The sequence below is a fragment of the Salmo salar genome, chromosome 10, assembly GCF_965601325.2.
Source record: "Salmo salar chromosome 10, fSalSal1, whole genome shotgun sequence".
Taxonomy (NCBI): Eukaryota; Metazoa; Chordata; class Actinopteri; order Salmoniformes; family Salmonidae; genus Salmo; species Salmo salar.
The window spans coordinates 107,879,520-107,905,068 of NC_138300.1; the positions used below are offsets into that span (position 1 = coordinate 107,879,520).

The 25,549-nt window shown below is 43.6% G+C and overlaps 1 protein-coding gene across 5 annotated transcripts in view; it reads left to right on the forward strand.

Annotated features, from left to right (window-relative positions):
• The window catches only part of LOC106561353 (lysine-specific demethylase 7B), a 43,141-nt gene that overhangs the window by 3,151 nt on the left and 14,441 nt on the right, over nucleotides 1–25,549 (forward strand). For all 5 annotated transcript variants that reach the window (XR_001318784.3, XM_014125213.3, XM_045688350.2 and 2 more), the window contains exons 2-6: nucleotides 12,850–12,935; nucleotides 13,349–13,466; nucleotides 19,241–19,401; nucleotides 24,115–24,256; nucleotides 25,175–25,361. Coding sequence is in view for 4 of the 5 variants with exons in the window: in XM_014125213.3 (XP_013980688.1) it covers nucleotides 12,850–12,935; nucleotides 13,349–13,466; nucleotides 19,241–19,401; nucleotides 24,115–24,256; nucleotides 25,175–25,361 (694 nt within the window). In the remaining variant the exon portion in view is untranslated. The remainder of the gene's footprint in view (nucleotides 1–12,849; nucleotides 12,936–13,348; nucleotides 13,467–19,240; nucleotides 19,402–24,114; nucleotides 24,257–25,174; nucleotides 25,362–25,549) is intronic.

Below are 25,549 nucleotides of genomic sequence, written 5' to 3' on the forward strand. Positions count from 1 at the left end.
CTCTTCATCTCAATTTCCGCCTAAAATGACACACCCAAATCTAACTGCCTGTAGCTCAGGACCTTGTGCAAGGATATGCATATTCTTGATACTATTTGAAAGGAAACACTTTGAAGTTTGTGGAGATGTGAAATTAATGTAGGAGAATAACACATTAGATCTGGTAAAAGATTTTCTTTAAAACATGTTTCTTATTTTTGTTGTATCACCTTTTGAAAGGCCATACATTGAGATAGGAAGCTGGTGATAATTTAGATGTTGTCCACAACAGGTCAACAGTGTGTGTGGGCAAAGTTTCAGACTGATACATTCAAGAATGAGAGGGCTACATAATATTTAGTACGAAGTCTCCCAGGTGTCGCTCACAAGGTTGCCCAAATGTACCCAAGTGTCCGACTTGGTCAATTTACCAATTTTCAAGTACGTAACTATAGAGTACATACACAAATGCTATGGTAATAAAAATGTAAGTTTACACACTCCCATAAAAGATACTAACCTTCACACCTCTATATGACCGGGTGGGTGTGGAGCCAGAGATGGCAGAGGGGTCAGACTGGAGGAACCAGCTCCTACCTTTGAATGAGTGGGGTATGGGGGACTTGAATGTTGTCTCTTTGGAGTTTGCTCCAAAGGTCATCTGGCTCTCTACCACTTTTGAGGATTTAAAAAAATTCATTTTAGCATGGGGTGAGCCCATGTAGTAACCAAAAAAGTTTTAAACAAATCAAAATATATTTCAGATTGTTATTTATTGTTTACATTTTTTTATTTCACCATTATTTAACCAGGTAGGGTAGTTAAGAACAAGTTCTCATTTGCAACTGCGACCTGGCCAAGATGAAGCAAAGCAGTTCGACACATACAACAACACAGAGTTACACATGGACTAAACAAACACACTCAATAATACAGTACAAAAATCTATACACAGCATGTGCAAATGAGGTAGGATAACCTGTTGGGTCTAGGGGGCAGCATTTGCACGTCTGGATAAAAAAAATGTACCCGATTTAATCTGGTTACTAATCCTACCCAGTAACTAGAATATGCATATACTTATTATATATGGATAGAAAACACTCTAAAGTTTCCAAAACTGTTTGAATGGTGTCTGTGAGTATAACAGAACTCATTTGGCAGGCAAAACCCTGAGACATTTTCTGACAGGAAGTGGATACCTGATGTGTTGTATTGACTTTAAACCTATCCCATTGAAAAACACAGGGGTTTAGGAATATTTTGGCACTTCCTATTGCTTCCACTAGATGTCACCAGCCTTTACAAAGTGTTTTGAGTCTTCTGGAGGGAGATCTGACCGAACAAGAGCCATGGAACGGTGATGTCCCATTAGACACCTGGCGCGCTAGTTCATGTTGGGTACCCTCGTTCCAATACGTTATAAAAGAGTATGCATTCGTCCACCTTGAATATTATTCATGTTCTGGTTAAAAAAGGCCCTAATGATTTATGCTATACAACGTTTGACATGTTTGAACGAACATATATTTTTTCCCCTCGTTCATGACGAGAAGTCCGGCTGGCTTACATCATGTGCTAACGAGACGGAGATTTTTGGACATAAATGATGAGCTTTTTTGAACAAAACTACATTCGTTATGGACCTGTGATACCTGGAAGTGACATCTGATGAAGAGAATCAAAGGTAATGGATTATTTACATAGTATTTTCGATTTTAGATCTCCCCAACATGACGTCTAGTCTGTATCGCAACGCGTATTTTTCTGGGCGCAGTGCTCAGATTATTGCAAAGTGTGATTTCCCAGTAAGGTTATTTTTAAATCTGGCAAGTTGATTGCGTTCAAGAGATGTAAATCTATAATCTTTAAATGACAATATAATATTTTACCAATGTTTTCTAATTTTAATTATTTAATTTCTGACGCTGACTTGACTGCCGGTTATTGGAGGGAAACGATTTCCTCAACATCAATGCCATAGTAAAACGCTGTTTTTGTATATAAATATGAACTTGATAGAACTAAAAATGCATGCATTGTCTAACATAATGTCCTAGGAGTGTCATCTGATGGAGATTGTAAAAGGTTAGTGCATCATTTTAGCTGGTTTTATGGTTTTGGTGACCCTGTCTTTGACTTGACAAAACATTACACACAACTCTTGTAAATGTACTGTCCTAACATACTCTAAATTTATGCTTTCGCCGTAAAACCTTTTTGAAATCGTAAAACGTGGTTAGATTAAGGAGATGTTTATCTTTCAAATGGTGTAACATAGTTGTATTTTTGAAAAATTTGAATTTTGACATTTATTTGGATTCAAATTTGCCGCTCTTGAAATGCACCTGCTGTTGATGGAGTGCACCACGGGTGGCACGCTAGCGTCCCACCTAGCCCCAAGAGGATAAGAGAGGTAAGGCAATAAATAGGCCATTGTGGCAAAGTTATTACAATATGGCAATTAAACACTGGAATGGTAGGATGTGCAGAAGATGAATTTGCAAGTTTAGATACTGGGGTGCAAAGGAGCTAAATAAATAAATAGAGTATGGGGAGGAGGTAGATTGGATGGGCTATTTACAGATGAGCTATGTGCAGTGATCTGTGAGCTGTTCTGATAGCTGGTGCTTAAAGCTAGTGAGGGAGGTAAGAATCTCCACCTTCAGAGATTTTTGCAGTTCGTTCCAGTCATTGGCAGCAGAGAACTGGAAGGAGAGGCGGCCAATGGAAGAATTGGCTTTGGGGGTGACCAGTGAGATATACCTGCTGGAGCGCGTGCTACGGGTGGGTGCTGCTATGGTGACCAGTGAGCTGTGATAAGGCGGGGCTTTACCTAGCAGAGACTTGTAGATAACCTGTAGCCAGTGGGTTTGGCGACGGGTATGAAGCGAGGGCCAGCCAACGAGAGCATATAGGTCGCAGTAGTGGGTGGTATATGAGGCTTTGGTGACAAAACGGATGGCACTGTGATAGACTGCATCCAGTTTGCTGAGTAGAGTGTTGGAGGCTATTTTGTAAATGACATCGCCGAAGTCAAGGATCGGTCGGATGGTCATTTTTACGAGGGTATGTTTGGCAGCATGAGTGAAGGATGCTTTGTGGCGAAATAGGAAGCCGATTCTAGATTTAATTTTGGATTGGAGATGTTTAATTTGAGTCTGGAAGAAGAGTTTACAGTCTAACCAGACACCTAGAATATCTGGACAACTACAAATACCTAGGTCAGAACCGTCCAGAGTAGTGATGCTGGACGGGCGGGCAGGTGCGGGCAGCGATCGGTTGAAGTGCATGCATTTAGTTTTACTTGCATTTAAGAGCAGTTGGAGGCTACGGAAGGAGAGTTGTATGGCATTGAAGCTCATCTGGAGGTCAGTAAACACAGTGTCCAACGAAGGGCCAGAGGTATACAGAATGGTGTCATCTGCGTAGAGGTGGATCAAAGAATCACCTGCAGCGAGAGCGACATCATTGATGTATACAGAGAAGAGAGTTGGCCCGAGAATTGAACCCTGTGGCACCCCCATAGACTGCCAGAGGTCCGGACAACAGGCCCTCCGATTTGACATACTGAACTCTATCGGAGAAGTAATTTGTGAACCAAGCGAGGCAATCATTTGAGAAACCAAGGCTGTTGAGTCTGCCAATAAGAATGTTGTGATTGACAGAGTCGAAAGCCTTAGCCAGGTCGATGAATACGGCTGCACAGTTATGTCTCTTATCGAAGGCGGTTATGATATTGTTTAGGACTTTGAGCGTGGCTGAGGTGCACCCATGACCAGCTCTGAAACCAGATTGCATAGTGGAGAAGGTACGGTGGGATTCGAAATGGTCGGTAATCTGTTTGTTAACTTGGCTTTCAAAGACCTTAGAAAGGTAGGGTAGGATAGATACAGGTCTGTAGCAGTTTGGGTCTAGAGTGTCTCCCCCTTTGAAGAGGGGGATGACCACGTTAGTTTTCCAATCTATGGGAATCTCAGACGATACGAAAGAGGTTGAACAGGCTAGTAATAGGGGTTGCAACAATTTCGTCAGATAATTTTAGAAAGAGATGGTCCAGATTGTCTAGCCCAGCTGATTTGTAGTGGTCCAGATTTTGCCGTTCCTTCAGAACATCAGCTATTTGGATTTGGGTGAAGGAGAAGTGGGGGAAGTTTGGGCGAGTTGCTGTGGGGAGCACAGGGCTGTTGACCGGGGTAGGGGTAGCCAGGTGGAAAGCATGGCCAGCCGTTGAAAAATGCTTATTGAAATTCTCAATTATTGTGGATTTATCGGTAGTGACAGTGTTTCCTAGCCTCAGTGCATTGGGCAGCTGGGAGGAGGTGCTCTTATTCTCCATGGACTTTAGTGTCCCAGAACTTTTTTGAGTTTGTACTACAGGATGAAAATTTCTGTTTGAAAAAGCTAGCCTTAGCTTTCTTAAGAAGGAAAGAAATTCCACAAATTAACTTTTAACAGAGCACACCTATTAATTGAAATGCGTTCTAGGTGACTACCTCATGAAGCTGGTTGAGAGAATGCCAAGAGTGTGCAAAGCTGTCATCAAGGTAAAGGGTTGCAACTTTGAAGAAATATTTTGATTTGTTTTTTAAAAAAAAATGGGGTTACTACATGATTCCATATTTGTTATTTCATAGTTTTGATGTCTTCACTATTATTCTACAATGTAGAAAATAGTACAAATAAAGGAAAAACCCTTGAATGAGTTGGTGTGTCCAGACTTTCGACAGGTACTATCTATAAACATTTTATAGTATATAGAGTATGAGGAACACAATCACTATAATTTGTGGACCAATAGTCAATAAGACACTCAAAAGCCACAGCATGTAGTCCTCAATGATTCTAAGCAATATTGTGCTGCTATTTTTATTGACTTGGCCAAAGCTTTTGATACGGTAGACCATTCCATTCTTGTGGACCGGCTAAGGAGTATTGGTGTCTCTGAGGGGTCTTTGGCCTGGTTTGCTAACAACCCCTCTGAGTGTCTGACTTTATACAATGCAATCTGCTGTCTCAGCCACTGCCTGTCACCATGGGAGTACCCCAAGGTTCAATCCTAGGCCCCACGCTCTTCTCAATTTACATCAACAACATAGCTCAGGCAGTAGGAAGCTCTCTCATCCATTTATATGCAGATGATAGTCTTATACTCAGCTGGCCCCTCCCCAGATTTTGTGTTAAATGCTCTACAACAAAGCTTTCTTAGTGTCCAACAAGCTTTCTCTACCCTTGACCTTGTTCTGAACACCTCCAAAACAAAGGTCATGTGGTTTGGTAAGAAGAATGCCCCTCTTCCCACAGGTGTTATTACTACCTCTGAGGGTTTAGAGCTTGAGGTAGTCACCTCATACAAGTACATCGCAGTATGGCTAGACGGTACACAGTCCTTCTCTCAGCACATATCAAAGCTTCAGGCTAAAGTTAAATATAGACTTGGTTTCCTCTATCGTAATCGCTCCTCTTTCACCCCAGCTTCCAAACTAACCCTGATTCAGATTACCATCCTACCCATGCTAGATTATGGAGACATAATTTATAGATTGGCAGGTAAGGGTACTCTCGAGTGGCTAGATGTTCTCTACCATTCGTCCATCAGATTTGCCACCAATGCACCTTATAGGACATGCATCACTGCACTCTACTCCTCTGTAAACTGGTCATCTCTGTATACCCGTCGCAAGACCCACTGGTTGATGCTTATTTATGAAACCCTCTTAGGCCTTAGGCCTAATAGTCATTTACAACATTAACAATGTCTACACTGTATTGCTGATCAATTTGATGTTATTTTAATGGTCAAAAAAATTGCTTTTCTTTCAAAAACAAGGACATTTCTAAGTGACACCAAACTTTTGACCGTAGTATATGTGGCAGGGTCTACAGACAATTACGGACTACAAAAAGAAAACCAGCCATGTCACGGACACCGACGTATTGCTTCTACACAAACTAAACACCTTCTTTGCCCGCTTTGAGGATAATACAGTGCCACCGACACGGCCCACTAACAAGGACCGTGGGCTCTCCTTCTCCGTGGCCAACGTGAGTGAGACATGTAAACGTGCAAGGCTGCTGGCCCAGACGGCATCCCTAGCCGCATCAGAGCATGCGCAGACCAGCTGGCTGGCTGTGTTTACGGGCATATTCAATCGCTCCCTATCCCAGTCTGCTTTCCCCAAGAAGGCAAAGGTAACTGAACTGAGTGACTATCGCCCCATAGCACTCACTTCTGTCATCGTGAAGTGCTTCGAGAGACTAGTCAAGGATAATATCACCTCCACCTTACCTGCCACCCTAGACCCACTTCAGTTTGCCATGCCGCCTCCACAGGTCCACAGACGATGCAATCGCTATCACACCGCACACTGCCCTATCCTATCTGGACAAAAGGAATACCTATGTAAGAATGCTGTTCATTGACTACAGCTCAGCATTCAACACCATAGTGCCCTCCAAGCTCATCATTAAGCTGGAGGCCCTCGGTCTCCAGCTTAACAGAAAGTCCAGGAACCCGCCCTGTGCAATTGGGCCCTGGACTTTCTGACGGGCTGCCCCCAGGTGGTGAAGGTAGGAAACAACATCTTCGCTGACCCTCAACACTGGGGCCCCACAAGGGTGCGTGCTCAGCCCGCTCCTGTACTCCCTGTTCACCCATGACTCCATGGCCATGCACGCCTCCAACTCAATCATCGAGTTTGCAAACGACACAGCCTCCAAAGCTTTAACTTCCTGACTGATGTCTTGAGATGTTGCTTCAATATATCCACATAATTTTCCTATCAGAAGCTTCTAAAGCCATGACATTATTTTCTGGAATTTCCCAAGCTGTTTAAAGGCACAGTCAACTTAGTGTATGTAAACTTCTGACCCACTGGAATTGTGATGCAGTGAATTATAAGTGAAGTAATCTGTCTGTAAACAATTGTTGAAAAAATTACTTGTCATGCACAAAGTAGATGTCCTAACCGACTTGCCAAAACTATAGTTTAACAGGAAATTTGTGGAGTGGTTGAAAAACGAGTTTTAATGACTCCAACCTAAGTGTATGTAAACTTCCAACTTCAACTGTACATCACATTAGTCATCTAACAGACTGCCATCCAGAGTGCCCTCCACGACCCCCCCCCCCCCCCCCCCACAAACACACACAGCCCCCCCCCCGACTTCAAATAAATATAAATATTCCATTCCCCTGCACCAAAAACCAACAGAATGAACCAAAGACAAAGGAAAACAGAAAACAACAATGCAAAAAAAAAAGGTCAACAAAAATCATAACAGCAAGGCCAAATTAATATGTTTGAGTCCATGTATTGCACTATTTACGTGTGTGCGCATTTTGCATGAGAGAGTGTGTGTGTGTGTGTGTGTATATGCATGTGTACAAACACCTGCACGGCATAAGTCTCAGGCAAACCGGGATTAGCTGTAACGACATTGCCCCTCAGTGTCATTCAAACCTTTTGTATTTTTTAAAAACGTTTTTGTACTTTTATCTTTGACCCTCATTCTATCCCCTGTCCAGCAACCCTCAGCTTCTCTCAGCCCATCCCACCTATCTCTGCTGGCCACCCTATTTGGATTTCTACGCACTTTATATCTTTCAACTATGCTGTGATGTTTAACATACAATTTCTATCGAATAGAATCCACAGATTCAGAGTTAAAGATAAATACTTTTACTAAGAGTATTAGTAATTGATGACCCAGTCTCTCCAGATCTCCTAACAGTACTATTTCTAGGGTCAATTTTAGATCAATGTTATGCATTTTCAGCCATTCCTGAACCTGAGACCAGAAACGGGCTACCTGAGGGCAATACCAAAATAAATGGTCTTTTGATTCTGTATCGTCAAAACAAAATCTGGAGAGCTTCGATGATAGTATGCCCCAAATATTCAACATTTTGTTGGTGGCAAGAATTCTATATTATTATTATTATTATTATTATTATAATAATAATAATCATTTGAGCTGAAAAGCACAAAGTCTTGATTTTTGCGTTGTTTTATATATCAACTCATACACCCTGTACCACGGAATCGGTACATCAAAAATGTCTTCCCAACTATTTTGCAATCTGTATGGCACAGCTGTCAACATCCTGGTCCTCAAATGAAACTGGAATACTTTCCTATTTATGCTATTTTTATTCCTCTGCCAGTTTTGATCCTTTATATTGGGCAGATAGACCAGTTCCCTACCTCCTCTCACTGCCACCTGCCTCTTCCATTTTTGGGGTAATGCTGTAATCAATTGCATTTCATTGTTTTTTGTTTTTTTACAAAGCATTTGACAAATAAAATGTGATTTTAATTGTTTTTTAAATAATTTAATTTGAACATCTTGTTGAACTGTCCACTAACATCCACCAACATTCAGCTTTGTCAAGAATACCAGTATGGTGCAGAGGAATGGGGCTGCAGCTTCAGTCAGCCTGTATAGGTGTGTGAGCAGAGGTGTTGTACAGTAAGACTGAGTGCTACCAGTGTGTCTGCTGTCACCATGGAGACATCTTTGTTGTGCCACCATAAGGCTAGGTGATGCACAGGGCAGCCTTCTGCCTCTGACAGATTGCTTTATTTGTTTTGGAATCGCTTCTCAATGTGGAAGCCAGGGGGGAATAACTGCAGTGAAAATGTTTTGACATCAGGCCAACGGGGGCTGAAGTAGGGTGGCCATTGGTGCTTCATAAGTGAACCCACCCAAGTGTGTGCACATTCACAATGTTAACCTGATGACCCCCACTAACCCTGCTCTCCAAGATTCTCTTGTGTACCATCTGACACAAACCTGTTTTCTTCTAGCTGAATTTTGGAACCATTTCCTCACGGTTACTACGAATAAAGACAGACACAATGAACCTCTGGCTGCACATCTGACTAATGAACAACACCACTCAGACAAGACGGCAGGTCTCTTTAGACTGGAGGCAATGAGGCGACGGATCGTCAATCTGTCAGTGGGCTCTTGGGCAGAAGAAGAGGATTTCACCCTCATTGGCTCCCTATCTATCTCTGGAGTGCTGCTTAGTTATGTACCTTGCTAGTGCTGCTTGAATTCCCCCCTCTCTCTTGGCAGGCAGTCCCCCATTATCTACTTTTCATGCACCGACCATCACACTCTGGAGGGATTTAGGCATTTTAAGGCATGACTCGTGCAGCCAGGGGTTAACAGTAATGCACTTGTTTCTGTTTTCTCTCTGGCTAAGATGGCCATACATGAGTGTTTCTTGAAATGTAATCTTTATCCTTGGTATTTTATCAATATTTTTGATATTTTAATGGGATCATCCACCAGAACACCCCTGCTTCACATTCAATTCAAAATAATACTAATGCACAGCGAGGAATGTTTTTGTGTCATCTCTAGTCTTTGTTTTTGCCGAAGATGATCTCTCCCTTCCACAACCACAATGGTGCAATACAACTGCAACAGCCTGATGTGTGTAGTCTATGTAGGAAAACGCAACAGCAGCCATGCAAGGTGCAAATCCAGAAGACTAAGTGGGAGTATGAAGTATCTGTGTTATAAAGGATATTCAAATCCTTTTTTGTACCTGGTGCATCTCACATGATGATGATGATGATGATGAATAGACTACACATGCACAAGGGAGCAGGCTAGACTCCCAGGAATGATCATCTATTGAGGGTTTAATGAACGGGAGAGACTGGGGGTAACCATGGTGCCAGAAAAGAGCAGAGCTCACCTCTGGATCCCCACCACATGCTCATTGCTCCCATCATGCTCCATACTTTGTCTGCCTCTGTAAGCTCTCTGATTACTCCCTCTCACTGAGTGTTTGGCATCCTGCCGCTAGAGAATCCCAGCCACAGCAGTGTTCTGAATGTCCTCACTGAGAAAGTTGCATAATTTCACTCCATATCCAAAGAGGAGATGAGAACAAAGGCAGAATGGTATAGCCTAGTAACAGAAGCACGTCACTAGCTCTGGTTGGTGGTGAGCCAGACAGGGTGTTTGAGTACGGTATTGTCTGTGGTTGCGGTTTATTTATTCGCCCCTTACGGTGGGAAACCATATATCCTATTTTGATTTGTTCTGTTGCACTTCTTGTAGGATATAGGTCTACTCTTTCTACTCTGTTGCTTAGCCAAACTGCCTTGTTGTCTTCTCCCCTTTCATAGTTTACTGCTTCCCTTGTTTCCTGCAATCACGCTCAGATCAAAACAGGTATCAGCTAGAGCTGGTCCCAGGCCCTCCTCTCGGCACTGGTCCCAGGCTCTCCTCTCGGCACTGGTCCCAGGCCCTCCTCTCGGCACTGGTCCCAGGCTCTCCTCTCGGCACTGGTCCCAGGCCCTCCTCTCGGCACTGGTCCCAGGCTCTCCTCTCGGCACTGGTCCCAGGCTCTCCTCTCGGCACTGGTCCCAGGCTCTCCTCTCGGCACTGGTCCCAGGCTCTCCTCTCGGCACTGGTCCCAGGCTCTCCTCTCGGCACTGGTCCCAGGCCCTCCTCTCGGCACTGGTCCCAGGCCCTCCTCTCGGCACTGGTCCCAGGCCCTCCTCTCGGCACTGGTCCCAGGCCCTCCTCTCGGCACTGGTCCCAGGCTCTCCTCTCGGCACTGGTCCCAGGCCCTCCTCTCGGCACTGGTCCCAGGCCCTCCTCTCGGCACTGGTCCCAGGCCCTCCTCTCGGCACTGAGCAGAAGCTGTTTGTTTTCAGCCTGTCGGCCGGTCCTCTCCTCCCCCCTAACCTGCGCTCCACTCTCGGTGGCTTCATGGATGCCCCCTACCACCATTGCCCCAGGCTAGGCCAAACGCAGCCCTCAAACATCTTGAGCCACAACTCAGCCCGTGTCTGAGGTTAAACCACAACACCATGGGGGGGACCACTCAGTTATTCCCAGGGCATAGGAGGGTAACTCCCGTCTAAACTCAACGATTCACGATGGAGTTGAGCGACGACTAGTGTGGACGTCACATAAGATGAAGTTATCAAAAATGACTGATTTCAGCACCCAAAGAATAGCCCGCAATTACACACATTGTCGCTATGATGTCAGAGCTCTAGTACGCCCACACTAGTCGCCGCTCAACAAATTTTCAATGTGCATATATTCCTGCTATTTTAGGTTGACAGGGTGCAGGGGCCTGCCTGTGTTGCCCTCAGCGTTGTGAATGAAAGTCTTCCGTTCTGTTCGTTTCGTGCTTGCTGCATTGCATAGCGCCGCTTTGGAAGTGATGGGAATACTCCAGCTGAGTGAGTGGCATAGATCTAGGTCTCACACTGCACTGAGGGGGTTGAAGTTGTCTTAACTTTCCCTTGGCAACCGTTTCCATAGCTGAAGCCAGTGGAACCCTCTGGAGATCATTACTCTGCAGGCTTATGAGGCTTTGAGGCAAGCTGGTTTCACACTTAAAACAGCTCATTTCTTTTGAATAGTGCCTAAGGTAGCCTAGTCAAAATGACTTGTGGAATATGATGTCCTTATGTGACATTGGATCGGGATGACAGGATGTTCAGTATATGAAAGGAAGTGAGCTGAAACCTTTTTTATTGCTTCTTTGTGATTTGGAGAAAGCCCTGTTAGATTTGGATTCCCTGCATTCCTGAAGCTAAACACAGCTCACAAGTTCAAAGAAGACAACTTGGACACTTCACATTCGTCCCTATGCCTGCCTACTACAGATGGCTGTTGATGTGTACCGTAGTTGGTTGACCACTCGGCTGGATCCCTTTTTGAATGAGAGGGGAAGTATTCATATTTTGCAACAGTTATGTATTTACAATATCAAAGGGACAGCTAATGACTGACAAAGAATAGTAGGAGTGTTGAGGGTGATGTTGGATCACTTCCTAACTTTAAACTATACTTTAACATAAATATAAACGCAACATAGAAAGTGTTGGTCCCATGTTTCATGAGCTGAAATAAAAGATCCCAGAAATGTTTCATACGCACAAAAACCTTATTTCTTTAAAATGTTATACACATATTTGTTTACATCCCTGTTAGTGAGCATTTCTCATTTTCCAAGATAATCCATCCATCTGACAGCTGTGGCATATCAAGAAGCAGATTTAAACGGCGTTATCATTACACAGGTGCACCTTGTGCGGGGGACAATAAAAAGCCACTCTAAATGTACAGTTTTGTCACACAACACAATGCCACAGAAGTCTCCGGCTTTGAGGGAGCGTGCAATTGGCATGCTGACTGCAGGAATGTTCACCAGAGCTGTTGGCAGAGAATTTAATGTTAATTTCTCTACCATAAGCCGCCTCCAATGTTTTTTTTAGAGAATTTGGCAGTATATCCAACCGGAACTCACAACCGCAGACCACATGTAACCACGCCAGCCCAGGACCTCCACATCCGGCTTCTTCAATTGCGGGATCGCCTGAGACCAGCCGATGAAACTGAGGAGTAATTTTGTCTGTGGGGAGAGACTCCATTCTGATTGGCTGTGCCTGGCTCCCTTGGATGTGAAATCTGTAGATTAGAAATTTATTTCAATTGACTGATTTCTGATAGGGCTCCTGAGTGGCGCAGCGGTCTAAGGCACTGCATCTCAGTGCTAGAGGCGTCACTACAGACACCCTGGTTCGATTCCAGGCTGTATCACAACCAGCCGTGATTGGGTGTCCCATAGGGCGGCGCACAATTGGCCCAGCGTCGCCAGGGTTTGGCCTGCTGTAGGCCGTCATTGTAAATAAGAATTTGTTCTTAACTGGCTTGCCTGGTTAAATAAAAAATAACTCAGTAAAATCTTAGAAATTGTTGCATGTTGCATTTTTATCTTTGTTCAGTATATATTTTCTAGAGATATGTGGAATTTTGTGTTGAGTATGTGCTTATTTCCTATAACTGAGTCTAAAATATCTCCTTTTTCTCTTCCTGCCCCAGCTGTGTCCAAGTGGAAGAGCACCATGCCGTCGACATCGACGTTTACCACTGTCCCAACTGTGATGTCCAACACGGACCCTGCTTGAGTAAGTACCACCCCACCACCACGCACTCTGTCTCGCTGCATTACTCCAGCACGGTTGATTTTAATTGCTAGTTGGGGAATAGTTGGCTGTCAAGTAGACATCTATCCTTTTCTCTCTTTATGGTCTAAAGTGGGTCTGACCTCCCAGAGCATACGGAGGGGGGCATTATTAGGGCAATTCAATTGCGGGGTTATCATCAAATTGAGATTGAACATGGCCCTCGTTCGTCTGCGGAGGACGTGGGCTTTATGGGCTTGTGAAACCACTTATGGAGACGATCCATAACTCAAGGCTTTCATGTTCTTCAGACACTTAAGTAGCTAGTCTAGCCCTGTTAGCTCTGTGTAGTATCTACTGTGATCACTGAGTCTCTTTATATTCAAGAGTTTAACAATTAATTGTTGCCTTTACAGTGAAAAAGCGTATTAACTGGCACCGGCACGACTACACAGAGCCTGACGATGGCAGCAGGCTGGTGCAGGCGGGGACCTCTGTGTTTGTACGAGAGCTGCAGAACAGGCCCTTTCCCAGGTACTGAAGGAGCCAAGATACCAGCCACCAGCAGGCCTGACACCCCTGTGACCAAGCCACAGATGCACACACGAGTCCCCACATAGCAGTGAGTCCCAGGTTCACACCCTGAGTTGAAAACCAGTGTTTTCCTGGTGTGGTCTGGGCATTGCACTGAACCATCATGAACTGGGCTCTTGCCCCTTAGTGACACATTTCAAATACAAACTCAACTCTTACAAAAAATGCAAGAGGCTACGGATCTGTAGGTTAACACCCCTGTCCTGCCACCCTGGATCCCTTTTCCCCAGAGCCGAAGATCCAAATCCTGTTCTGCCCATGTGTTTCTTTACCTCGACTTTACGCACACATTTTTGTGGTCACTGTCCCTTCACATTTCTCACTGTCAATCGTGATTGATAATTCTTTACATTTTTTACCGGTGAAACGTCCATGCAGTATCTGCATGCCAACCATGCAGTCATATTCATATGCATTTTAGATCTTCTTGCGTCTTAGTGTTGTTTGGAATTATGTACAGTGAGAGAATTTAAGGGCAGATGGTGTTAACAAACTGTAGCATAGCCTACCTGTGTTTAGTTTCAAAGCACATTTTGGCTAGTGGTGCGCACTGTTGAATTTTGGCCACGAGATAGAAATGTGACCATTATCACAATCATCCTAAAATCTCATAAGGAATGAGGTGGTGTTTTTTTGTCTTCCAGTAACATTATACTATGCTATTATATTCGGTTTTGTTATGTTGAATACTATCATTATGTGATCTTGCAGACGTTGATTCAGCTTTGGTCAAACTTTATTAAGCAAGCACCATTCACCAGAGTAGCCTGTTCTCTACGAGTAGAGCAGAGACTGTGCGTAAATTAGAGAATCCTGCACATGCGCAGAAGCTTCGGGACCTTTAGCTGTAGGGAGGCGGGCTCCAGAAAAGTTGGATCCGCTGCATCTAATGTTGTGTTCGTAACCAAGTGGGACGTGGGAAGTTACCAGTTGGATGCATTTACGTTCTTTTTAAACTCGTTGAGAAATGCCAATTTGCTAATGGCCTCAAGCTGCGTAAACCATAAACTAAAAGTACAACTATCATGCCTGTAAAAATTAGTGTTAAACATATTAATAGATTGCTTTTTATAAATAATGTTTTGTTGCATTTAACTGCCGAAGATGCTATTATCGAGGTCATTTCCTTAGTAGGTGAGGTCAGAGGTCAGCATGTGGGAGCTGTTGGAGGGCTGTTCAAGTGGATTTTTCACAGTCGTATGTGGTAAATTCCCACTTCTCACTTGGTTACGAGCACAGCATGAACACTGCAGTGGTGCCTATTTTGACAGCTGTAATAGGTCATAGAAAACTATGACAACAGACCAACCATCAACAGACCACCTTCATGTATTCAGCCTGTGGCCCTTGAATGTGAATACATGAAGGATGATTGGTCAACACACTCCACGAATGCATCTACTTAAAATGAGTCAAATCAGGCTGTACCAGAGCGCAAAGTCTGAACAAAAGGCACCTGAACAGCTTCTTCCCCCAAGCCATAAGACTTCTGACAGTGAATGAAATGGCTATTCGGACTATTTGCACTGACTCTCTCTTGCACCGGCTTTATGCACACTCACTGGACTACCCACATACTACACTGACACTCCAACACACACGTGTGTAAATATATACCCACACACACGCTCACACACACACGCATGCACGTTGACGTCCCCCCCACACACACACTTTCACACTCTTCACATGCTGCTACGTTTTATTATCTATCCTGATTTGCCTAGTCACTTTTACCCTTACACAGTGCCTTTGGAAAGTATTCAGACCTCTTGACCTTTTCCACATTTTGTTACGTTACAGCCTTATTTTAAAATTGATTAAAAAAATGTCCCTCATCAATCTACACACAAAATCCTTAATGACAAATCAAAAACAGGTTTTTAGAAATTGTTGCTCATTTAAAATGATCACATTTACATAAGTACTCAGTACTTTGTTGAAGAACCTTTGGCAGCAATTACAGCCTCAAGTCTTCTTGGGTATGACGCAACAAGCTTGGCACACCTGTATTTGGGGAGTTTCTCCCATTCCTCTCAGCAGATCCTCTTAAGCTCTGTCAGGTTGGATGGGGAGTGTCACTGTACAGCTTTTTTCAGGTCTCTCCAGAGATGTTCGATCGGGTTCAAGTCCGGACTATGGCTGGGCCACTCGGGGACATTCAGAGACTTGTCTTGAAGTCACTCCTGCGTTGTCTTGGCTGTGTGCTTAGGGTCGTTGTCCTGTAGGAAGGTGAACGTTCACCCCAGTCTGAGGTCTTGAGCACTCTGGAGCAGGTTTTCATCAAGGATCTCTCTACTTTGCTCCGTTCATCTTTCCCTCAATCCTGACTAGGCTCCCAGTCCCTGCTGCTGAAAAACATCCCCACAGCATGATGCTGCCACCACACTTCACCGTAGGGATGGTGCCAGGTTTCCTCCAGACGTGACGCTTGGCATTCAGGCCAAAGAGTTCAATCTTGGTTTCATCAGACCAGAGAATCTTGTTTCTCATGGTCTGAGAGTCTTTAGGTGCCTTTTGGCAAACTCCAAGCATGCTGTCATGTGTATTTTACTGAACAGTGGCTTCTGTGTGGCCACTCTACAATAATGGCCTTATTGGTGGAGTGTTGCAGAGATGGTTGTCCTTCTAGGAAGAGTCTTGGGGACCTTCAATGCTGTAGACATGTTTTGGTACCCTTCCCCAGATCTGTGCCTCGACACAATCCTGTCTCAGAGCTCTACAGGCAATTAATTCGACCTCCTGGCTTGGTTTTTGCTCTGACATGTACTGTCAACTGTGGGACCTTCTATAGATGTAGGTGCATTTCCAATCTTTGAATTTACCACAGGTGGTCTCCAATGAAGTTGTAGAAACATCTCAAGGATGCTCAATGGAAACAGGATTCATCTGACCTCAATTTTGAGTCTCGTAGCAAAGGAAATACTTATGTAAATAAGGTATTTGTTTTTAACCTGTTTTCGCTTTGTCATTATGGGGTATTGTGTGTAGATTGAGGATTTGTATTTATTTATTTATTTATTTATTTATTTATTTATTATATTTTAGAATAAGACTAACTTAACAAAATGTAGAAAAAGTCAAGGAGTCTGAATACTTTCCGAAGGCACTGTAATTATCAGACTCAAGTTACAAATGCTGGTAAACACTCAAATATATTTAACTTACATTTTTTCACAAAAATAGTACAGTTGTGGCCAAAAGTTCTGAGAATGACACAAATATTAATTTTCAAAGTCTGCTGCCTCAGTTTGTATGATGGCAATTTGCATATACTCCAGAATGTTATGAAGAGTGATCAGATGAATTGCAATTAATTGCAAAGTCCCTCTTTGCCATGCAGATGAACAGAATCCCCCCAAAAAACATTTCCACTGCATTTCAGCCCTGCCACAAAAGGATCAGCTGATATGTCAGTGATTCTCTCCTTAACACAGGTGTGAGTGTTGACGAGGACAAGGCTGGAGATCACTCTGTCATGCTAATTGAGTTCGAATAATAGACTGGAAGCTTCAAAAGGAGGCTGGTGCTTGGAATCATTGTTCTTCCTCTGTCAACCATGGTTACCTGCAAGGAAACACGTGCCGTCATCATTGCTTTGCAAAAAAGGGCTTCACAGGCAAGGATATTGCTGCCAGTAAGATTGCACCTAAATCAAATCAAATGTATTTAAATAGCCCTTCTTACATCAGCTGATATCACAAAGTGCTGTACAGAAACCCAGCCTAAAACCCCAAACAGCAAGCAATGCAGGTGTAGAAGCACGGTGGCTAGGAAAAACTCCCTAGAAAGGCCAAAACCTAGGAAGAAACCTAGAGAGGAACCAGGCTATGAGGGGTGGCCAGTCCTCTTCTGGCTGTGCCGGGTGGAGATTATAACAGCACATGGCCTAGATGTTCAAATGTTCATAAATGACCAGCATTGTCAAATAATAATAATCATAGTAGTTGTCGAGGGTGCAACAAGTCAGTAACACAAGAGTAAGTGTCAGTTGGCTTTTTCATAGCCGATCATTGAGAGTATCTCTACCGCTCCTGCTGTCTCTAGAGAGTTGAAAACAGCAGGTCTGGGACAGGTAGCACGTCCGGTGAATAGGTCAGGGTTCCAGCAGGTCTGGGACAACAGGCCTGGGACAGGTAGCACGTCCGGTGAACAGGTCAGGGTTCCATAGCTGCAGGCAGAACAGTTGGAACTGGAGCAGCAGCACGGCAGGGTGAACTGGGGACAGCAAGGAGTCGTCAAGCCAGGTAGTCCTGAGGCATGGTCCTAGGGCTCAGGTCCTCCGAGAAAGAGAGAGAGAGAGAGAGAGAGAGAAAGAAAGAAAGAGAGAGAGAATTAGAGAGAGCATATTTAAATTCACACAGGACACCGGAAAAGACAAGAGAAATACTCCAGATGTGACAGACTGACCCTAGCCCCCCGACACAAACTACTGCAGCATAAATACTGGAGGCTGAGACAGGAGGGGTCAGGAGACACTGTGGCCCCATCCGATGATGGGGCCACATTTATCAGATCATCAAGAACTTCAAGGAGAGCGGTTTAATTGTTGTGAAGAAGGCTTCAGGGCACCCAAGAAAGTCCAGCAAGTGCCAGGACCATCTCCTAAAGTTCATTCAACTGCAGGATCGGGGCACCACCAGGGACGGACTGATATTCTGCAAAAGGTACAGGGATTGGACTGCTGAGGACTTGTGAATCCCCTTTCCGATTGTTTGGGGAATCCGGAAAAAAGCTTCTCCGGAGAAGACAAGCTGAGCGCTACCATCAGTCCTGTGTCATGCCAACAGTAAAGCATCCTGAGACCATTCATGTGTGGGGTTGCTTCTCAGCCAAGGGAGTGGGCTCACTCACAAGAATAAAGAATGGTACCAACACATCCTCCGAGAGCAACTTCTCCCAACCATCCAGGAATAGTTTGGTGACGAACAATGCCTTTTCCAGCATGATGGAGCACCTTGCCATAAGGCAAAAGTGATAACTAAGTGGCTCGGGGAACAAAACATCGATATTTTAGGTCCATGGCAGGAAACTCCCCAGACCTTAATCCCATTGTAAACTTGTGGTCAATCCTCAAGAGGCGGATGGACAAACAAAAACCCACAAATTCTGACAAACTCCAAGCATTGATTATGCAAGAATGGGCTGCCATCAGTCAGGATGTGGCCCAGAAGTTAATTTGACAGCATGCCATGGCGGATTGCAGAGGTCTTGAAAAAGAAGGGTCAACATTGCAAGTATTGACTCTTTGCACCAACTTCATGTAATTGTCAATAAAAGCCTTTGACACTTATGAAATGCTTATAATTATACTTCAGTATTCCATAGTGACATCTGACAAAAATATCTTAAGACACTGAAGCAGCAAACTTCGTGAAAATTAATATTTGTGTCATTCTCAAAACTTTTAGCCACGACTGTACACTGGGCCTTTACTGTATTAGCGGACCGATATAGACGTCTTCATCGCGGGCACAAAAAACAACTGCAAAAATTGCAACACCCCCACCCAACTACTTCCTGCAGCCATGGTTATTGTTATTTTATTGTGTTACTATTAAATAAAAAAATCTTACTTTTTCACTCGGGTTGGTTAAGGGCTCGTGTTGTAAGCATTTCACAGCAAAGTCTACACCTGTTGTATTTAGTGCATGTGACCAATAAAATGTTATTTGATGTATTCATATTAATGACCCCTCTTTCCTTTGTTCCAGTGCGGCTGAGATCCTGGTGCAGATGCAGGGTCATCAGGTAACACAGAAGTACCTGGAGAAGCAGGGCTTCAGCTACCCCATCGCAGTTCCCCAACTAGGCGGACTGGGTCTCAAGCTGCCCTCCTCCAGCTTCTCTGTCAGGGATGTGGAGGAGTATGTTGGTAAGGAGAGAACATTTTAAGAATCGATCACTCTGTCACAGTGTGCTGTTTTGGTGCCTTTGTTTTGCTTTGTGTACATTAATTGTGCCATAGTTATTTTCAAAACTGGCCCATTTTCAAAGGAATTGGGTCAGTGTGCTAATATCTGTTTTCTATGAACACAAGCTCTCTAGAGGTTTCTGGATCATTTACCACTGAGGGAGATGTTAAATCGAACGTGTTTATTAATGAGATGCTAGCTCAGCATCTTGTTGAGGATTTAGGATGAATATTTAAGTGCTTGCTGTGTAACGTGTCTGTACATTACTGTAACTTAATGTGCCTCGGGGCCATCTCAGGTAAACGAGCTGGGAGGTTTACTTGGCCCGTCTTTTTACATATTACATTAAAGGTAGAGTCAGCGAAATGATGTTGCCATGAGCAGCACCCCATATATTGAGATGAGTGAGATGCAAGACTTTTCTCTCACACGGTCACACACAGTATCTGCGCATGTGCACGGTAGAGGTTTAACACGGCAACAGGACTCTTACTGATCTTGTGGGTTCCGAGCGATTCCGGCAGGAATGGGAGTCAAGTTTGAGACCGGATCGACAGTCAACAGAACGGGCAGTACAGGAATAGGTATACACTGAGTTTTAAATTTCTTTGGAAAAATAAATAAATCTCTACAAATAAATGCTTATTTGCCCCCTCCCCCTTCCGTCGGCTCACTCTCACGCCTTGCTCCAGTTTTAGCCAGTGACTACTTTACCTCAGATGCCAACATAGGCTAAGTCAGTGAATGATGAAGCCTTCAAGAGAGGAGTTGCAGCCAAGGACCTATCATTAACATTAGAGCCAAGGAAAGAGCAATGTTTTAGCTACATTTTATGGTTGTCTTTGACGATGAAGGAACCGAGTACACAGCTTGTAAAATGTTTTATAAAAATGCTGTGGTTTAATCAAATGGGCTACCAACCAAGTGTTGTGGCATATCTGCTCTAGGCCTTCTCCCAACAACGTTACCGGTCAAGCCCAATTGTTTGCGTATTTTACTAAACCCGTGCCATCTGAGGTGAAGAGTGAAATACAAATAGATTGACTGATGCAGTGCTGCCACTGAGTTTTATATATATTTTTTTAAATGTGTAAGTTCATGTTGTAAATGTTGTAGCCTAAATATTCATACACTACCTTTCAAAGGTTTGCGGTTACTTAGAAATGTCAACAAAAAAAAAATCTTCATTTAAAATAACATCAAATTGATCAGAAATACAGTGTAGACATTGTTAATGTTGTAATTGACTATTGTAGCTGGAAACGGCAAATTTTTAATGGAATATCTACATAGGCGTACAGAGGCCCATTATCAGCAACCATCACTCCTGTGTTCCAATGGCACGTTGTGTTAGCTAATCCAAGTTTATCATTTTAAAAGGCTAATTGATCATTAGATAACCCTTTTGCAATTAGGTTAGCACAGCTGAAAACTGTTGTGCTGATTTAAAGAAGCAATAGAAGTGGCCTTTAGACTATTTATCTGGAGCATCAGCATTTGTAGGTTCGATTTACATGCTCAAAATGGCCAGAAACCAAACTTTCTTCTGAAACTCGTCAGTCTATTCTTGTTCTGAGAAATGAAAACTATTCCATGTGAGAAATTGCCAAGAAACTGAAGATCTCGTACATGTCATGAAAAGTGCTTGTGTCCATAGAAGTGGGGGGTGCACGGAATGTACCCTAATGCTGGAAGGGGGACCTGAGTGAAAAGGTTTGTTTAGAAAACTCTCTTATCCAGAGCAACTTAGTCGGTGCATTTAACTAAGACAGTATAGACAACCACATATCACAGTTGCATATTGAATTACTGAAATTATTTTCAATACTTCATAAAAACACAATAGCCTACATATTTCTGCGTGTAAAAATGAGCACAGGACGGGAGTGATTTTTATCGGGAAGGGGCAGGAAAGTTTCGTGCCGATAGAACTGTTGCTGGATTAGAACAATACAGGAAAAATATTCACAGGAATGAATTTTCACTTCCGAGTCAATCTCTAGTGTAAGGGTGCGCTTTATACTGTTCACAGTGTGGTAGTCAGGGCACCAAAACAGTGAAGTTGAGCCTCGCACTTCAATGTTCTTAGTTGTTGCGGAAATTGACCCACAATGCTGTTTACTTTCTGCATCTACGTCATATCTCTGAGTCTACCTTTAATCCACCGATAATGAAAACGTGTGTAGATAATGGTGGATTAGTTTAGAGGACAGTGTTTCTTCACCTCTCTCCACTATTGAGTTTGGTACTTATGGGATCCCCTTACTTCCCCAGTACATTATCAGACATCTCAGGTTCATGTCCGGCTAAGTTTCTTTTGGGCTCAAATTACGTTCACTCTGCTATCAGTCTACTGCACACACACACACACACACACACACACACAGAGTGGAGACAAAACCATCTCACTTTTGCAGCTAACCTGAGAAAGTGCATCACTGGCCATTGTGCCTCTTAGCATGGGAATCATTGTGTCTCCAGGAAATGGCCATTTCTGCATAGTGCATCTTTAAGCTAAGCCTGTGGTGTTATCAGTCTAGGTTACGGTGTCAACCTGACAATCAAATCCAAATGGTCCAGTCAATGAATGGCCGTATTCATGTGTGGGTCTCTTTGGGGGTAGATTAGTCTGAAAATATTTTCTGATTATTGATATATATATATATATATTTTTAAAGAGACTTTGAGATTGTTTAATGAAAAGCGCTATATACATTTATTATTATATTCACATAATGTTTAATTGCTTCATTACAACCCAAGCATTCACCACAGGCCAGCTGCCCAGCTACCGTGAATTCCGGACTATAAGCCGCAACTTTTTTCCCAGGCTTTGAACCTCGCGGCTTAAACAATGACGCGGCTAATATATGGATTTTTCCCACTTTCAATTGATTTTTCTATTAAAAAAAATACATTCTGTGACGTGCTCAGTTTTTTTGCCGGCTTGAAGCTTTCATTAGACCAATGAAATTGCCGACCGGGTTAAGGTCAAACAAATTTTTTGTTTACTGTTTAGCTTAAATCGAGCGCTCTCAAACTTCCCATCATTCTGATTACGGTAGTCATTTTGTCACCCTCATCATGGCAAAGACACGGAGAAATGCATATGATGCAGCTTTCAAGTTGAAGGCGATTGATCTGGCTGTTGGAAAAGGAAATAGAGCTGCTGCACGGGAGCTTGGTCTTAATGAGTCGATGATAAGACGTTGGAAACAGCAGCGTGAGGAATTGACTCAGTGCAAAAAGACAACTAAAGCTTACTGCTAATTTTTTATTTTTTGTTACACGTCGTGTTTCGTTAAAGCCAATTTATTTTTGTTACAAGCCGTGTTTCGTTAAAGCCTGTGTAAAGTTCATTTGTTTCAATGTACCGGTAGGCACCTGCGGCTTATAGACATGTGCGGCTTATTTATGTTCAAAATAATCCTTTTTTTAAAATTCAGTGGGTGCGGCTTATATTTAGGTGCGCTTAATAGTCCGGAAATTACGGTAATCAATTTACCTCAGAGGGCACTCTGCCTGCTAGGCCCAGCAGGGACCTGTAAGTTATTGTATTGAAAAATGTGTTTTCCATGCCATCTCTCCATTTTAGCCTAATGGCAAACTTGTTGTAAATCAGCTATTGCCCTTTTCGGAGCATGGTTGTTACATCACACTATCCAAGCACTTCAGACCTGGTACTAAGAAAGCCTCATCTATTCTCCAGGAAACCTGTGCTTCTGGTCCCTGACTGTCACTGGATGAAAAGATTGATGAAGGGATCATAATTGCTTATATGAGGAGCATAAATATTTGCCTAGGACATTTGTGGCTGGAGAGATTTTTTGCCCCCACTTGTCGTTGGTCATACTACGCCCAGGCAGCACCCTTCCCCATTTGTACACAAGTGCTCTCCTGGCTGTTCTGTATGTGAGGCTGCTCTGCCTTTAGCTGTTCCCTGACATCAGGCGGTGGCCAGTGGGGCCAAACAGGGCTGGGCTTGCACAACCACCAGCTGTCCTGGTACGGCCCCATGTTAACGGCAGGTCTGTTCACCGCTCCCCCCTCCGCCATTGTCTATTTGCCGTTTGCCAGTTGAATACAGGTGAGGTTATTTACACACATGAAAGACATTAACCAACTCCTACTAGGTCCCCTCCAAGCCTTCCCTCCTGTTGCTGCCTTCATCACTGGGAGTACAGTAATTGGATCTGGAGAGATTGCTTTGGATGTTTCAATGCACCTCCTCCAGTGGGGAGACTGCAGCAGCCCTGAGGCATCCATCAGAAGTATTAGGGGGGTTATGAAAGTGTCAGCAAGCTTCACGCCTTGCAGCCTCCATCACTGGACAACTGCGCTTGAGAACTCTAGTGGCTCTGACAGGCCCCGTGGCTGGGCTGGGGGAGAGGGCAGGGATTGGACTGGTTTGACTATACCTGGCAGAATTCAAAATGTTAGTATTTCTTTTTTGAAAGTAGAGCTTAGCATTTATTAGTCTGTTGTTCTGTGATATTCCGTCATGAGTCACACCGAATAATATGGCTGTAATATCATTTCAAATTCATCTGTCACCTGTTCTTACCTAACATGCTACATTCAAGTGTTAATGCCTGTCCTATCCTCAACTGCCCATTAGGCCTAACTGCCTCCCGCATGGCATAAATCATCTGATCTGACGCATTCTCTTGCAGGTGGTGACAAAATCGTGGATGTCATTGATGTTGCCAGACAGGCAGACAGCAAAATGAAGCTTCGAGATTTTGTCAAGTATTACTACAAACCTCATCGGCCAAAGGTGCTGAACGTGATCAGTCTGGAGTTTTCAGACACCAAGTAAGTATTGGTTACTTTTCGCAGTTAACACATGTCCTGCTGCTGCTTTGATCATTGTATAATTTGGATTGACTTTAGTATTTTCTGGCTTCACTAAATGTTCACCATTATAATATTTGTAGCTAAAAGCACTTAATACAATTGTTATAGATTACCTGCTATGATTTAGTGAATACTCCTGTGATTCAGTGAAATTGTAGGACTATAATTGGGTCAAAATGTATATTCACCATGCTTGCAAGTATAGTAGTGAGAGGAGATGAGCATTGCACTCCAAACAGCAGGGATGCAAATTCTTGCTGAGTTCAGAAGTACAGCGCTGACGGCACTATTGAAGATATGCTGTCTACTACAGACAAGCAGAAGGGATCCACTGCCCACAGGCACTTTGCTTACAGCCTATTTAGAGAGACGGAAAGGTTTGGAAAAAAATATGAGACTAAGCTTGGATCCTTCATAACTGAGCATCAATGTTCTACCAGGCTTCACAGTGGAAATGATAATTTGAAAGATTTTTTTTTTTTTTTTTAAGAATGTGTCTTGTCATCTGAAAAGGTGTCCTCTGGAGGAACCCCATTAGGGCATACTGATTTAGAACCATCAGCACTGCCTGATTAGCAGGCAGAGGGCGACGAAGCCAATCCCCCTATGGTAAGACGAGGCCTCAGACCTGTTGGTGGGTGATCTGTAAAACAGAAAGCGAAAACGGCAAAGAGGTGGGGAGAAATGCATTATTTTAAATGAATCTCATTAGTCAATGCCTGGCTGATTGGTGAACAGTGATCTGAAGGTGTCACATGACGAACAGTTCAGCCTTATTAGTGCGCAATGATGGATGTATTGAAAGATGAGTCGCGTAACGAACGACTCTGCCTAACTGGTAGAACATCCCTAAACTCTTCCTTTGTATTCTCTCAGGATGGCAGAGCTGGTGGTGGTGCCTGATATCGCTCAGAAGATGTCCTGGGTGGAGAACTACTGGCCAGATGACTCCTTCTTCCCCAAGCCCTTTGTTCAGAAGTACTGCCTGATGGGGGTGAAGGACAGCTACACAGACTTCCACATAGACTTCGGAGGCACATCTGTGTGGTACCATGTACTCTGGGTAAACTGGGGAATTGCTGTGCTCAGCATATTGTATATCTTCAGACCGCAGCGTATCCCTTTTGAAATATGTGCTATGGTTAGGCTCCAGAGTTGTTCAAATCTGTTTGCTTTGGCTATGTAGTTTGACAGCCCAGCATGATTAATCACAAATATTCCCCTCAGATACGCTACTGTACATTTATGTTA